This window comes from Macrosteles quadrilineatus, unplaced genomic scaffold, assembly GCF_028750875.1.
Source record: "Macrosteles quadrilineatus isolate MER2022 unplaced genomic scaffold, UCM_ALF_1.0 Scaffold_1__1_contigs__length_201487025, whole genome shotgun sequence".
Classification (NCBI taxonomy): Eukaryota; Metazoa; Arthropoda; class Insecta; order Hemiptera; family Cicadellidae; genus Macrosteles; species Macrosteles quadrilineatus.
This window is the reverse complement of record NW_026542594.1, coordinates 11,774,369-11,791,142: the sequence shown is the minus strand read 5'-3', so window position 1 is coordinate 11,791,142 and position 16,774 is coordinate 11,774,369. Positions and strand designations below refer to the sequence as shown.

Here is a 16,774-nt window from a genome sequence, read left to right as displayed (position 1 = left end):
CATATTTTGTAACTAACGCAAATAGTCATTATGGTTTCTAGTTTCTACACCTATTTATTACTCATTAAACAATGCTTAGTGCTCACATTTTTTATAATTTCACTCTTTTTGTCGCAGTTTAGAAGAATTGTCGTAAGCCTTTGGAGCAACCATCGATTTTGACGGGTTTCACCTAGTTTACAATAATTACTTAAATTAGTTAATATGCAGTAATTAACAAAACAATACATATGTAAAATTAAATTAGATGGCTAACATTGGTATGGTGCGTAATAACTAACATGACATATTTTTTGTGACAATAATTAATTAGATACCTAATTTAAATAAATAATGAATAAGTTAGTATGTACCGTATGTGTTATGGTAGTTCATGCTAAACTTAACAATAGATAGATTTATTCTGAATGTCATACCGTACATTTGCTATTAATAGAAAATGCACCTGACTTGACTTATACCATAGATAAAACATACTCCCTTAGTAGATTTCCCATCCTTATGGAACAGCTGAAGCCAATTTTACTGTTAGTTCTGTCTGGTGTACTGTAGAGTCGTGTCTTGTTTACAATCTGTTTCTTGCTATTCCAGTAATTTAAAACCTCGTTTAACCAAATAAAACTATCTAATCATAAACAATAACTTGTCCATTAGCTATATAACCAAACAGTGAGGCACAAATCATGAGAAACTAACCCTACAGTAATAGAAACAAATTGTAAACAAAACGCGACATCTACAGTAAACCGGACAGAACTAATAATAAAATTGGCTTCAGCTGTTCCATAAGGATGGGAAATCTAATAAGGAGTATGTTTTATCCATGCTTATACTTACAGGCTTATAACGGCTACAATAGATTTTTTTTTAGATAGTGATAGATTACTAAATATTTAACAAGACATTGAGAATTGACCACAATAGACATTTTTAACACAGCCATAGTTTAATACATGCAATTGTTTGAACAAGACAAAGAAAACATTGAGAAAGTGTCTCACATCAACTAATTACATGTCTCCAGTGATCTAGGATTTCCACAACTCATGTACAGTAGGTATCTAAAGTATTAAGTATTAGTATTTTTTACCTATGGCTAGAATTGAAGAAGTCCACTTGTGGTACAACTATATACCGGTCTTTGGATGCGAACCATAGTTAAGTTCTGTGTATAGTTTGTACTGGACTGGAGTGCTGTCTACCAAAGAGGTCCCTGGATCTAATTGCTTTAGGTACGTGGCAGTTTATCCTACCGAGCAGTTCACTACAATCCACCAGTCCATTTAAGAGCTTGTATAGGAACACTAAATCCTGAGTTTCACGTCTGGATAACAAAGTTGGTAGGTTCATCTGAACAGGCAAGACATCCAAGGGAACTTCCATGAAGGCAAAACCAAGTCTGAGTCCAGCCAATCGTAAAAATCTATTCTGGATCTTCTGGAGGCTATCACCAAGGGTAGACTGATGAGGTGCCCAGACTACAGATGAGTATTCCAGCAAAGACCTTACATTGCAGCAGTAGTGAGTTCTGAGTATCTGAAGTTGGGAAAGAAGTCTCGATGAGCGTTCCAGGAGTCCCAACGCTCGGTTAGCCTGTAGGCAAATACTGCTGACATGTGCTTTGGCACTGGGGATGGCATCCATACAACTCCAAGATCCCTAATTGTCAAGGGCCTTTCCAGGGTAGTACCATTTACAATCTGCGAATAGTAAACAGTTCGTCTTGATGCAGTGAACTGAGCCATTGATAAAGACGCAAAACAATGTAGGTCCCAAAATTGAGCCTTGTGGCACACCGGAAATCCCAAAGAAAGGATCAGAGAGTGCTGAAGCAAATTTCACCCTTGGACACCTATTACTCAGATAGCTGGAAAACTACTGATGTAGACTTCCGTTAACACCATAAGCCGATAGTTTGTTGTCCAGCAGGCGCTGATGACACACCATGTCGAAAGCCTTTGAAAAATCTAAATAAAGGACATCGACCTGTTACTTTCTACCAAAAGCATCCACTAAGTAGTTTTGTAGAGAAATAAGGTTTGTAGAAGTAGACCAGCCACAGACAAATCCATGCTAATTTGGAGCCAATTGTTTCCACAAGAATGGTCCCACATTCCTCAACACCACCCTTTCAAAAATCTTGGCAAGTCATGACTGTATTGCAATCGGTCTATAGTTAGTCACGTCATCAGTTGGTCCAGTTTTGTGAATGGGTATGATGTAACTATTTTTAAGTTTAGAAGGGTATCAACTCAATCTAAAAGATCTATTAAAAAGGCCAACCAAGTGACTGGACAAAACAGGACTATAGTATCTCAATACTAATGGCAGGATTGAGTCAGGTCCACATCCTTTTGTGACATCTAGAGAGTTTAGGGCATATTGCACCTCCTGAAGTGTGACTTAACAAGTTGATAGAGCATCAGAGAAGTTGAAGCTTAGCTTACCTGACAGATAACGAGGATCTGAAGGTGTAAGCACCGAGTTAAAGAAATCAGCAAAGTACTGGCACATAACAGTAGGTTTGGTTGTATCGTTATCTTCATACATCATTCTCGAAGGGTGTGGACCAGCCCTTCTTGTGTTTTTGAAAAAATTCCAGAAAATCTTTGGATTAAAGGGTAAAACATTTTGTACATAAGTAACATTAGTCTGGAAACAGTGTTTTGACATATCTTTACACTTCTTACGAACACATGAAAATTCAAAGTAATCTTGAGGTTTTTAAGTTTGCTTATACTTCTTGTGTAACCTCTTCTTGAGTATCACCAACTCCTTCATTTCTTTATCAAACCACAACGGAAACTTACGGTATATGAGCTGATTCTTCTTGTAGGGGTGTTATAGCTAGAACTATACCACGGTCTTTAGTGATGAGTAAAGAGAATGATTAATTTACATCGCCTTCAAATTCAGGGTAGGATAAGGACTGAACTCCGGAAAAAATTGCATCCACATTACATTTCTTAAAATCTGGTTTATAAAGGGCCTGTGGATGCTGTATTAGGTACTGAGGAATAAATATTAAGGGCTGGGTGGTGCTGGTCAGCTACTACTACAGGGTCAGTGTCCTTATACACGTAGGCCTCCGATAATGATGAAAAGACTAGGTCGAGCAAAGCATCATTACTGTTTCACACTGTATTGATTTGTTCACGAGATAGTAAGTGGTCTCATGTAATACAGAGGATGCTTTAGAAGGTAAGAAGGGAGTTGTTGAGCACCAGTCAACTCCAGGCAGATTAAAATCCCCTAACAGAAGAGTGTGAGAATCCATACCAGATAGTGTCACAGCTTCCTCTAATATACTGCAATACTTTTGGTACGTACTAAAGGGTTAAGCTGGCAGTACATACGTGCCATTAAGGAGAACTTTGAAACCATGACCTAGAGACAGCTCTGCACAAACACTTTCAAGTGTATTATCAGGAATATTAATCTAATGTGACGGAATAGAGCTGTCAATTGGCACCAAGACACCACCACCACTCACTTGATCCATCTTTTCTATATATTGAGTGGCTCAGGAGACCAAGTTCATTATCAGATATGTCTGGAGAAAAATTTGTTTCTGTTAATATCATAATGTCATGAACAGATTGTGAGAACAAATTTCTCAACTCATTAAGTTTTGTTCTGAGTCTGTTGACAATCTGATAATAGATGCTTATTTTGATCCCCTGAGTGAACTACATAGTTTTTTGGGGCCGTCTGGAACATTTTTGGCTTGTTATTGATGTATTTAATAGTTAAACCATTTTCTCCATCTTTGGTTCTGGTTTCTAATTCCTTTCTCAGTTCACTCAGATAATGCCTCTCCTTCAATGTCCTGTCTCGAGCAATAGATATATAATGATATATCTATTGCTCGAGACAGGCTTCATCCACCTTAGCTATATTTTCAGGTGAAAACTTGTTTCGTAAGTCCAAGGCGTATTCCTGAGTTTTAAATACAATTTTAAGAGGGCGGCAGTCATTTCCAGATTTTCCTATTCTGAAGTACGGTATGTGACTTAATTGGGTAGCGTCATCTTTAGGGCTGTATACATTTTATTTATTACATTTAGATCATAATTTTTCTTATCATTGGGAAGCGTTTTTGTACTTTCAGGTACATTGTGTAGAATGACGTTACGGAGCCTTCGTGAGCGATCAGTGATCTCAGCAATGAAATCTTCTTCATTGTTTATAGCTGGGGTTTCCATCAATTTCTGCACGTCGGCCTGGACTTTATAAATTTTTTCTTCTGCTGTAGTTAAACGAGGCTCAAAATCGGACAGTTTATCTGTCAGTTCCACAACCTTTTGACTTAGTTGAGAGATACCATCTGTGACTTCTTTAAATTCATCCTTGGTTGCCAAGGCAGACATTTTATCCAATATAAGTGACATCTTATTTGATAGGTTGGTTAGTGTACAAGGAGTTTCAGGCTTACAAAGTTATATAGGTTGTTCTTTATGTTAATGACTGCTTTAAGTCCTTTGAAGGTAGGTTAGATTACTTAGGCATAGACTAAAGAATTAAATATAGACTGACAGATGTGCTGCAGTTAGTATGGATTCTGGCATCCACCGCTTGGAGTGCCTTGTAGTTTCGGCACATGCAGTAACATGTGACGGGTAAGCCAGTTAATATATATATATATATATATATATACGTACGTGAACGCTATAACTTGTAAGCCAGCATGATTAAATCATGGGAATGGGGTTTTATTGGGTAAATATGGGTTTTTTCTCATTTTTGACCTTCAAAACATAAAAATTACCAATTTCTCTTCAAACCATTCTAAAAGAGCTTCAAAAACAAATAATTTGGTATATTTAAGTTTTTTTACAGTTATTGGTTGCAGAGAAAATTAAAAAAAAATTTATTCCCATGTTTTTCCCACGGAAAATAAGTAAACTGTTGTAGTTTGCTTGTTAATGGATATTTTGATCAAACTTGACAAATTTATTTATTTTATACTAAGTTATTATTATTTTACTAAAAACACACTTCATTACCCTCCCTGTAGCAGAAAACCTACGTACTATTTAAATCAAATGTTATCTGAAAATATTTGATTGAAAATCCAATCAGGTAAATGTAAATTCACTTAGTCTGCAGGTTTGTTACGGCGGGGGTATTTTGTTCCTATAGGGTAAGTTTTATGTTATCTTTAACAGGGTATTAATTATCTATGGTCCCAAACATGTAGATAACTAACTTATCTCACCTCTTTCTTGAATTTAGAATAAAAATACTTCAATCTGTTATTTTTACCATGTTGTACTTTACCAGCTGATGTGCAATTGATGGAGAAAGGTATGCCGAACGTCAATCTTGTGTATGGCACTCATGTGACGGACAATGACCCTCGCTTACATCCGGTTCTCATTGTTGGCCAACTCAAGAACCTTAACCGGATCAAGTTTGATGATATCAAGTGTAAACTTGGTGGCCGGGTGACTGTAGAGGTTAGTTTACTGCTTCTTAATATTAGGACAATAAAGAATGAAATTGTTAATTTTGTCACTATGTAATCTAGGCTATTTTAGTATTCGGTTTTATTAGACATGATCTAAATGGGATTAGCTTACAACACTTATATAGGTTAATGTAGTTAGAACTGGTGTAATACATCTTTAAAGTATTGAGAAAAATAAAATAATATAAGAAAAATATAAGTATTGAAAAAATAAAGTTTATGGTTTTTGGTTGAGTGCAGGAAGAAGCAAGAGACAGACAATTTTAAAAACTTAGGCCTAAGTGAATACTTGAATGCATATGTGTATACATAATTTTATTGCTAGAAGAATAGTTTAACACTTTAATTCAATGCCCAGGACTACCAGTTAGCTGTGAAACGGTTTTCCGGATCTCACAATGACCCTGTCAACTTATACCTGAACTATGCAACGATCGCACCTCTGCCAGACCAGGCGTCACGCCACAACGCCCCTGCACGACCCCATGCACTCACCAAGGTCGTAAAGTCTGAGACCTTTGACATTGATGGCGAGAGCATTGTGGTAAGTAGGCTAACTTACTCTTAAAACAACAATCTGGCAATGTGTAATCTTAATACACCGGAACCTCAATAACAAGACTCTCATGGAGATTATTAAATAAGACTTTTTAACAAGGTTAACTTCTTATCGAGGTTTTGAATGAGATAAATTAGTGGTAAAATAAATTCTGAGGAATTTGAAAATGGCACTTTTTTCAGTGACTTGTTATCAAGGGTCTTGTTAACACGGTTGTATTACAATCTAGATTTCAAGTGTTCTTACTATACTGTAAATAACTGGGATATTCAAGACAGGGGCTCATTAGGCCTAGAAGCATATTCTATCCTGAATAAATGAAATATATATGTTACACTCAATCTCCGAATTCGGACAATGTCCGAAATTTCTACCCACTCCGCGATGTGGATAGTGTGAAATACCCACGTCGCGGAGTGAGCATTTTATTCGGACATTGGCCAAAGTGAAATGCCCAGACCGCGTTGTGGGTAAATTGATTTACTCAAATGCCGAAGTCATAACGTTCTTCGGCGATTGAGCAAATCTAAAATACCCACAACGCGATGTGAGCAAGAGGGATTGCCCACGTCGGGTAGTGGGTATTTCTAGTTTGTGCAAACACCGAATTTACGTTTAGAAATGTCACCCCCACCATTTGCACTATCTGCGATTAGGATGGACGGACCTCCACCTGCATTGTGTTTTGTTTACTGTTGCTGTCCTGTAGTGATACACACGTGATCAAGTTAATATATGTTCAGTGATTACCTCTTGTGAGATTTACTTTTTCATTTTGATGTCCCCAGAGGCCAAATACACCATTCGTTCAAATTTATACATATATATATATAGATTTATATATATATATATGTCTGTGAACGCGATAACTTGAGTAATTTTTGTCCGATTTTGATGAAATTTGGTTTAAAGGTGTAAAGCGGGATAAACTTGAATGAGTTTGCGAACCAGCATGATCGGACAATGGGCACGGGGCTTTACGGGGGTTTTTATGTGGTAAAAATTTGTTTTTCTCACTTTTGACCCTCAAACCACAACATTTCCCAATTTCTCTTTAGACCTTTTTAAAGAGCTTAAAAAAACGAATAAATAAATAAATAAATATTACTTTATTGTCACATACACAAGAATACATTCCAAGTTTCTAGCGCAGCTAGAGGAACAGGCGACATTGTCAAATATGCATAATATAAAACAAAGAAAACATTCCATAAATCAAAATAGTACTAAAGTATGTAATCAACCTTTAACTTAGGTCTACAATGGAAACTTCATGTACAGTATCGAAACTTAAATTTATTAATTATAATACAAAACTGGTAGTAAAAGAAAAGAAAAGGGTTCACAATAAATTGTACAAACAGTTGGAAATGAATTTACTTTAAAATCTTTAGGCTAGGCCTATTACAATGGTTTTAATTTAGGTTCAAGTGTTATAACTTAATGCAAGGATCTTTATCTCAGGTGGGGTGATCGAGCGGCATTTGAATTTAATCTTGTGATATAAGCTTAGTTAAATTTTGTTTTAAAATATAAAGTATGTTCGAATTATAGATTGGTTGAATTAATAATAGTTCTGAATAAGTTAAGCTTCTATTAGTTCTTGACTTTGAATTTGAGTACAAATGTCCAAAGGTTAGGCCAAAAAAAAATTTAAATGGCTTCCAAAGGGAAAAATGTCTATTGGAATGATCTCACCAAAATTGATGTCTTCTTTGCAGCAAAATTCTTGATGTTATAAATTATTAATGTTCGTAACAAGGATGGGTCTTCTTTCAACAAATTCCACTAATTTTGTCCGAATAATGTACTTTTTTTATAAAATTTTTATATTAAATATGTAGTATCCAATTTACATCTTCATACTATCTTGGCTCTAGAGAATGATTTATAGAGCTATATTATAATTTTGAAAAGTTATTTAAATAAAATTATATTGAATTTGAAGCAATTTTGTTACAAAAGTTATAGGCTATTATATATTTACACGAAATTATGTTATTTGAAAATTTCTATATTATATTGTATTAAATTAATTACATATTGGTCTGCATGGACAATTAATTACTATATATGGTTTGAAAAGGGATTGACATTTAGATAAAATGAAAAAATTATTCTATTAAAAAATATTAGTGAAATTATTGAATTGTTACAAAATCCCCGCAGAAATGGAGTTGTAATGAAATTACTAACGACATTTCGAACTAACAATGAAAATATTTACACTGATTAAAACTGATAACAACACACAAACAAGAAAAAGAAACAATAAATTATTACTTTGAAGTACATGAAAATAACAAAAAGATTAATATCCTAACTAACATAATGAGAGATATTTTAAAAAAAACCACAATATTTAATGGGGTTTCCAAACTATATAGCATAGATGAATTTCAATGTCTTTATTCTTAACTAACTCCTATATTATTTTTATAAATAATTTTCCTAAAATACATTTCTTATGTAATGATTGGTTACTGTTCTATATACATATACATTCATTTTATTGTTTTATGGGAAAAGGGAGGGGAATTGTTTCTATAAGACTGTACACAACACAACAGGCGCGCACTTAGCACAACACTTAATTCTTCAGGCTTAGAGGGAATTTTGATTTGTTGAATCTTGAGGGGTGATGTCTCTTCTAAGGGCAGAGATGTGGAAGGGTCCATATTTGCACTTAATTTCAGCATTATCCCCGCTATCTAGGTACTGATAGACATGGTATGTTTTCTTGGGATCTGGGTATGATTTCTTCTTAAAATTTTGAGGATTTTGAACTTTTAAAGTATGTTTGTAATTGTTGCTAATTCCTCGTTCGTATGAGAAGACATCTTTATACTCTAGTGTTACAGATTCAAATTTAGAACGCTGTTCTTCATTAATTAATTGATTATCGGCAAGAGAACTTTTGACTATCTCTGGTGAAATGCTGCTTTGAGTTTTGCTTGTTTGTGAACTGTACCTATGTGTATTTATTTCATTTGTATTATTATATATTAAATCATCTTCATAATTGTATGTTTCACTTGTATTGTAGTTAATGTAGCAAGATATTCCGTCAATAGTTACCTCTCCAAACTTCAAATTCACATCATTATTATTAATATTTATATTTATTGATTTGTGTTTGAAGTCGATTCGTGCATCCCATAAGCTTAAAACATCTGTTCCCATAATTAATGATCTTACTAGGTGTGGTACAAGCAAAGTTTGTATGTATGTTGGTTGATTATTCACTTCAAATGGCAGCAATAAGATTTTAGATACCCGTTTAGATTTCTCTCTGGTGGCAGTTTTAATGAAAGTATTACTAACAGGTAGTTCTTCAAATTCAGTTAATTTATGTTTATTTTCATTGGTCCGATTTGGTTCACAGGCGCTGAAGATTCTAGAGTGTTGTCGTTAATTGGCAGTGTTGTATACAGACCGGCAGTTTCGACAGCGCCTACCCGTTTAAAGGCAGCTGCCCGCTGTACTGTTGTGTCGTACTATTAGGCAGTCGGTATTGTGAAGGAACTTGCGAAATTGAATTACACATTTGAACTTGCTCTGATGTTGGGTATTCACGGTCATGTATTTTATTCGTGTTATGTTGAGGATTGTGGGTAACGGACATGTAATTCACATTGCCTCGCTGTTGTTGTGGTGGTGGTGGATTTCTTGGTTGCCAACTTGGATTATGTTGGGGCCGGTGGTTTTGATAGTACTGAGATTTTTCTATCTTTGGATTGTAGGTATGGGGATTAGTGTTCTGATAGTGATTTTGAGCTTGAAAGCTGGGTCGATTTTGGTAGTTCCTCCGATTGTTATGGTAGTTGTTAGAATGATCGTTCCGATTTTGGTTATTGTGGGATGGTGATGGACTGGAGTTATTTTTAGGACGTTTCTCTGCGTCGTGTAGATCTTGTCGTTGAAGTAGTGCTTCAAACTCGTAAACACTGCTTGCATTTTGCACACGTCGTGCGTCCTGAATAAGTGGGCAAAAGTGGTCGGACAGAATAGCCACTATTTCCTCTTCAGTCAGCGCTGGAGTGAGGGATCGTAGCGTAATGACTCGTTCAATAAAATACTCGGATCGAGTTAATTTTCCGTCAGGCTTGTAATGTTCGGATTCGATTTTGTGCTTGATTGCCCGTTAAAGATCACGATTCCAATACTTCGAGATAAATTGTGTTTCAAAATCTTCCCATGACTTCAAATCATTCTTTACCAATGAAAACCATCGTGAAGCTTGGTGTTCAAGGCTTGTTTCAAGAATGTCTTTTAAGATTTCGATGGGGTTTTGCTCGGTGCTTTGCCGTGAAAGTAATTTTTGGTAATATCTCTTCAGACGTGTTAGATATTCCAGGGGATTATGGGATCGACCACTGAATTTAGGTAAAGTCAAATCATTGGTTAAGCTTGAACTTCCACAAGTTACATGGATTTGAGGTGTTAGAAAAGCGGTTTCCTGTTTTAGCTTTTGTTCAAGTTCAACTTTAATATTAGTAAATTTAGCTTCTTGTTCGTGTATAAGGTTTATTACTTGGTTAAGTGTTTCTGTTGTTTGCCGAATTGTGTTTTGGTTGTACTCAACTACCGGTACCAATTCATTTCTTATTTCAGTGGTTTTTAAATTTACATAATTTTCTAAATCTGACTTAGTGTTCTGGGAAGTTTCATTGATGTTTAGGGTCAGTTTGGTTTCAATTTTGCGACTTTCGTCAGTGATGATTTGATTGGTCTTAATGCGTTCATTGGCTACGATATTGGACACTTCTTTTCTAATTTCGTCATTCTGTTTATACACCTTTTTAATGATGTTGTTTTCAATTTGTTGTAATTCTAAAGTATGTACTTGTTGGATAGCACGGATTTCGTCTAGTTCCTTATGCATATTGTTTGGATTTTCTGCTAAAGTGTCAAATTTAGTAGTTAATTCATTTTTAACCTCGTTTTTGACATCATTTAGGCCCTTATTAAGTTTGTTTTCAACACTAGCTACTTCAGCTTTTACTTCGTTTAGGTCGCTTTTTACTTCATTTAGACCTTTATCGATTTTATTTCCAAGCAGTTCGAATAATGAAATTAATTTGCATTGAAAATCATCCGTAACGACTGTCGACTTAGTTGGTGAGGCATTGACAGATGTGGTGACGTTGGTAGCATTGTATTGGTGATGCTGATGGGTGACGTCATAGTTGAGAGTCAGCTGTGTTGTAAGTGAGGAGGGGGAAGGAGACGGGATAGCATCGGAAGTCTTCGGTGGCGTTTGGGTGTTGTCGTCGGCGAAGACCGGCGCATCGGTTGGCCTTGACATTCAAGATGGCGAGTTCCAGTGTCAGTGTCTGCTTGAGAAATGGCGTCTGTCATTGCGTTGTTTACTTCTGCTTCAGTTTTGTTAATTTCAGTGAAAAGTTCGTTATTATTGTGCCCGGGTAGATTGTTTGATTGTTCGACTTCGTGTTCTGTTATTACGTTGTTGGGTTGTGCGAACGAACTGTGTTGTGTGAATATCGATGTGTTTTTATTGTCAGTAGGGACTTGAACGTTGTTAACTGTGTCAGTCATAGTTATTGGGTTGGGAATGGTAATGGTATTGCGGGACCTTAAGTTATAATTATGGGCCATGGGATTACACAAGAAGGGAAAAGGATATTATTTACAGTTATGATATGTTAATTTAATAAATCTCTTTAACTAAATTGTGAGTTGTTATTTCTCTGTCTTAACTGCTAACAAAACTCGTTCTAAGGTTTCAAAATTGCTTCATTTGGATCACAAGATTTAATTCGTTGCCAATACGTTGGTGCGCCATTTTTGTAATCAACCTTTAACTTAGGTCTACAATGGAAACTCCATGTACAGTATCGAAACTTAAATTTATTAATTATAATACAAAACTGGTAGTAAAAGAAAAGAAAAGGGTTCACAATAAATTGTACAAACAGTTGGAAATGAATTTACTTTAAAATCTTTAGGCTAGGCCTATTACAATGGTTTTAATTTAGGTTCAAGTGTTATAACTTACTGCAAGGATCTTTATCTCAGGTGGGGTGATCGAGCGGCATTTGAATTTAATCTTGTGATATAAGCCTAATTAAATTTTGTTTTAAAATATAAAGTATGTTCGAATTATAGATTGGTTGAATTAATAATAGTTCTGAATAAGTTAAGCTTCTATTAGTTCTTGTCTTTGAATTTGAGTACAAATGTCCAAAGGTTAGGCCTAAAAAAAGTTTTAATGGCTTCCAAAGGGAAAAATGTCTATTGGAGTGATCTCACCAAAATTGATGTCTTCTTTGCAGCAAAATTCTTGATGTTATAAATTATTAATGTTCGTAACAAGGATGGGTCTTCTTTCAACAAACTCCACTAATTTTGTCCGAATAATGTACTTTTTTTTATAAAATTTTGATATTAAATATGTAGTATCCAATTTACATCTTCATACTATCTTGGCTCTATTGGAAGTGATGAAGGTCTGATGCATTGTTGCACTCACGTATGTCAATGCTGACTTAATCACATAAAATTGTAGGCCACTGTTTACACATATCAATCAATCAATCAATTATTGAGATGGGGACGCCACCTAGGTGCGTATTTTAACCCAAATATGAGTGAAGGATGAGTGTAGAATGGTGTGTGATGACCTGTAGCTTTGTTACTAAGACCAGCGGTTTCATTAGTCAGGATCATTTATTTAAAGCCCAATGATCAGGAACAGCTGGGTCCAGTTTCAAACCATCAAAAAGCTACTAACTTTTCTCAGGATCGAACCGGCGACCTTTAATTGCTAGGCGAGCACTATAACCACTCAGCTACCCAGCCAGTCATATATATTATAACAAATTTCATTTGCTATAGAGCTATATTATAATGTTGAAAAGTTATTTAAATAAAATTATATTGAATTTAAAGCAATTTTGTTACAAAAGTTATAGGCTATTATATATTTACACGAAATTATGTTATTTGAAAATTGCTATATTATATTGTATTAAATTGATTACCTATTGGTCTGCATGGACAATTAATTACTATATGGTTTGAAAAGGGATTGACATTTAGATAAAATGAAAAACATATGGTGGAAATTAAATTATTCTATTAAAAAATATTAGTGTAAATATTGAATTGTTACAAGTAAAATTAACTATAAACTGAGCTATTGCCCAATATTATTGTCATCCAGAAATTCAGATACAGAATAGAAGGTTTTTTCTATTAAATACAGTTTAAGGTCTTTTTTTAATTTAGTTATGCAGCTAATATTTTTGAATCTATTTGGTAGACTATTGTTAAGCCTCAAACTCATATAGTAGGGTGACTTTTCGTACAGACAAAGCCGATGCCTTGGATACTGCAGATTATCTTTGAAACGTGTGGGGTAGTGATGAACAAACTGCTTACTTACATATTTGTGAAAATTACTTTTTAAATTTACTAGAGTTTTGAAAATAAACAGTGAAGGCATTGTCAAGACTTCATATTTTTAGCGAATTTCCCTATAGGGAAGTAGCTATTACCGTAGGTGGCACGGTAAGACCTAGGCCCGGGACCGATTTACTTTTTCATTTTGATGTCCCCAGAGGCCAAAAACCCCATTCGTTCAAATTTTATATATATATATATATATAAAATTTTATGTATACATATATATATATATATATAGATTTATATATATATATATATATAGATTTATATATCTAATATATCAAATTCTCGTGTCACAGTGTTTGTCTGCAAACTCCTCCGGAACGACTTCACCGATCGTTATGAAATTTGGTGTGTAAATTCTGTAGGTATGCGAATCGGACGTAAACTATTTCCCGTTTCGAAATTCTTAAAAGGGCTCCGCCCCAGTGGCTCTGGAGTTTCCCATGTTAACCTTATGAGAAATGGAATTAATGAATCTTAACAGCTGTTTCAATTAAACAAGTTGGTTCTGTTCTATGATGTTCAATAGCATTAAAGTTACAAGGATTACCAACAGGGTGCAGCACTATTATTTCTTTTACATTTATGACAACAGCTAATTTGCAACCAAAAGGTGAGTGAGCGTAGCGAACGAACTTCAACCTGGAGGCGAGTTAGCGTAGCGAACGAGCTAACCTGAAGGCAAGTGAGCGCAGCGAACGAGCTCCAACCCAAAGGTGAGTGAGCGTAGCGAACGAACTTCAACCAGGACGTGATTGAGCGATGCGAACGAGATCATCTTGAAAATTAAACGTAACGGTACTTTCTTTCCATCGGTCTGTCTTAGGGGAAACCTATAACTTAGGCGATACGAAGTTCGCCGGGTCAGCTAGTCCATTGGGTGCCATAGATTTATATATATATATACGTCCGTGAACGTGATAACTTGAGTAATTTTTGTCCGATTTTGATTAAATTTGGTTCTAAGTAAGGTAGGATAAACTTGGATGAGATCGCGAACCATCATGATCGGACCATGGGAACGGGGTTTTACGGGGGGTTTTATGGGGTAAAAAATGGTTTTTCTAATTTTTGACCCTCAAACCACAAAATTTCTCAATTTCTCTCTAGACCTTTGTTAAGAGCTTAAAAAAACAAATAATTTAGTATATCAAAGTGTTTTTGCACGGTTATTAGTAACGTAGAAGATTCCAAAAATTATAAATTTAAAATTCCAATGTTATTCTTAAGGAGAATATTATAAAATGTTGTAGTTTGCTTGTTTATGGATATATTTTGATAAAACTTGGCATATTATTTATTTTACACTAAGCTATTAATATTTTACTAAAACCCCCCACAGTAGTTTCCTTGTAGCAGCAAACCCAGGTACTCGTTAAACCTAATGTTATTTAAATAGATTTAATTAAAAATCAATTCAGACAAATGGAAATTCGCTTAGTCGGCAGGTTCGCTGCGGCGGGGGTATTTTAATAGTGGCTTACGTTCTTTTAGATTTAAAAGATAGAATTTTTAAAAAACGTTTTTGGATTTTAAATATTTTAATTGCGTGGGAAGTGGAACCCCACAGCTCAATACCATAATGCAAATGAGAGAAAAACATGGCATAATATACCATAATTTTAGTTTTGGTATCTATTATATTTCGCAACACATAAATTTGGAAACAAGCAGTGTTCAATTTTTTTGTAAGCATATCAATGTGCGGTTTCCATGACAAGTTTTCATCAATATGTAAGCCAAGAAATTTTGTACTTTTTACAAAGGATAAAATATCACTATTAAAAATCAAATCAAATGTATAAATATTTTTATTTTGAGCGGTCTGAAATTTTAAAATTTGTGTTTTTGAACTATTAAGTTTCAATCCATTCACATTAAACCAGTTGGATAGCTCTAGAAGTGAACAATCTAGCTCTACTTTAAAATTATTAGAATTGTTAGCCTTAACTATTGCTGTAGTGTCATCAGCATATTGAATGAGGTTAGAAGAAACGTTTTTGGCAAATCATTTACAAATATCAAAAATAATAAAGGTCCTAGAAATGACCCCTGAGGGACACCATATTTAATTTTACCCCATGTTGAGAAACATTTTTTACCATTTTTCTTTATAATTGTTCTTTGATACCTATCGCTTAAGTAAGATTGTATCTAAGACAATGACTTGGCAGAAAATTTGTAGTATCTAAGTTTTGTCAACAGAATATCATAATCTACAGAATCAAAGGCCTTGGAAAGGTCACAGAATACAGCCGCTGTACTGTGCGACCCATCCAAACCCTCCGACACCTGATTTATGAAATCAGAGATAGCAGATATTGTGCTCATTCCAGATCTAAAACCAAACTGTTGGTCAGCAAATAGTTTGCTAGCATCAAAAAAAAGAATAAATTTGATTGTATGCAATTTGATTTGTTCAAAGATTTTAGAGATGTTTGGTAGTATTGATATTGGGCGTTAGTTATCGGGGTTTCCCCCTAATCCCTTTTATAAAAGAGGCTTCAATTCAGCATATTTCATTTGATTAGGAAATATGCCTTCATAAAAACACTTATTTATAATTATGCAAATAGGACGTGCAATGAAAGTAGCTACCCTTTTGGTAATAACCATGGGAATTTCATCCCATCCAACAGATTTTTTATTTTTTTTGTTTTTGATCGTTTACTTCTAAAATGCTTACAGAGTGGGAATTAAAGTAATTTTTCTGATTATTTTTAAAATTATTGACAAATTCTTCTGCAGTATCAACATATGCATCTATTGTCTCCCAAAACATTTAGATATTTGTTATTGAAAAAATCTGAAATAGTCTGACCATCATTCAGGCGCTTCGTTCCAACTTGAATGTCAGGAAAATCTAAGGATTTATTACCAGAAGATCCGAGCTCAGACTTAACAACATTCCACACAGTTTGACTTTTATTATCAGCAGTTGATATTACTTCACAATTATACATCTTCCTAGCTTTATCACATACAGTCTTAAAAATTTTCCTGTAATTCTTATAGTAAGCTAGAAAATTCTTATCTTTACTGGTTTTTGCAAGTTTGCTCAGTTGCCTTTTATTTCTACTTGATACCCTTATACCTTCCGTCACCCAGGTTTTATTATTATTGTTTTTACGTTGCTTGTTTGAAAAAAATTTTTGTGGAAAGCAATGATTGAAATGCATTATAAACTGATTAAAGAAATCATTAAAATTAGTCTGTGCATCATATTTATTTGAAATATCCCAATTTGTTTGAGAGATAACCTCACAAAATTTTGAGATGTTATTTTTCGTAAACAACCTTTTCTTTGAGCAGGG

At 34.6% G+C, this 16,774-nt stretch overlaps 1 protein-coding gene across 1 annotated transcript in view; it reads left to right on the top strand.

Moving 5' to 3' along the window:
* LOC129004074 (probable aminopeptidase NPEPL1) overlaps positions 1 to 16,774 on the top strand; it is an 80,054-nt gene that overhangs the window by 11,470 nt on the left and 51,810 nt on the right. Inside the window, exons 2-3 of the mRNA XM_054432465.1 lie at positions 5,284 to 5,459; positions 5,829 to 6,014. Coding sequence (XP_054288440.1) covers positions 5,298 to 5,459; positions 5,829 to 6,014 — 348 coding nt within the window. The 5' untranslated portion in view covers positions 5,284 to 5,297. The remainder of the gene's footprint in view (positions 1 to 5,283; positions 5,460 to 5,828; positions 6,015 to 16,774) is intronic.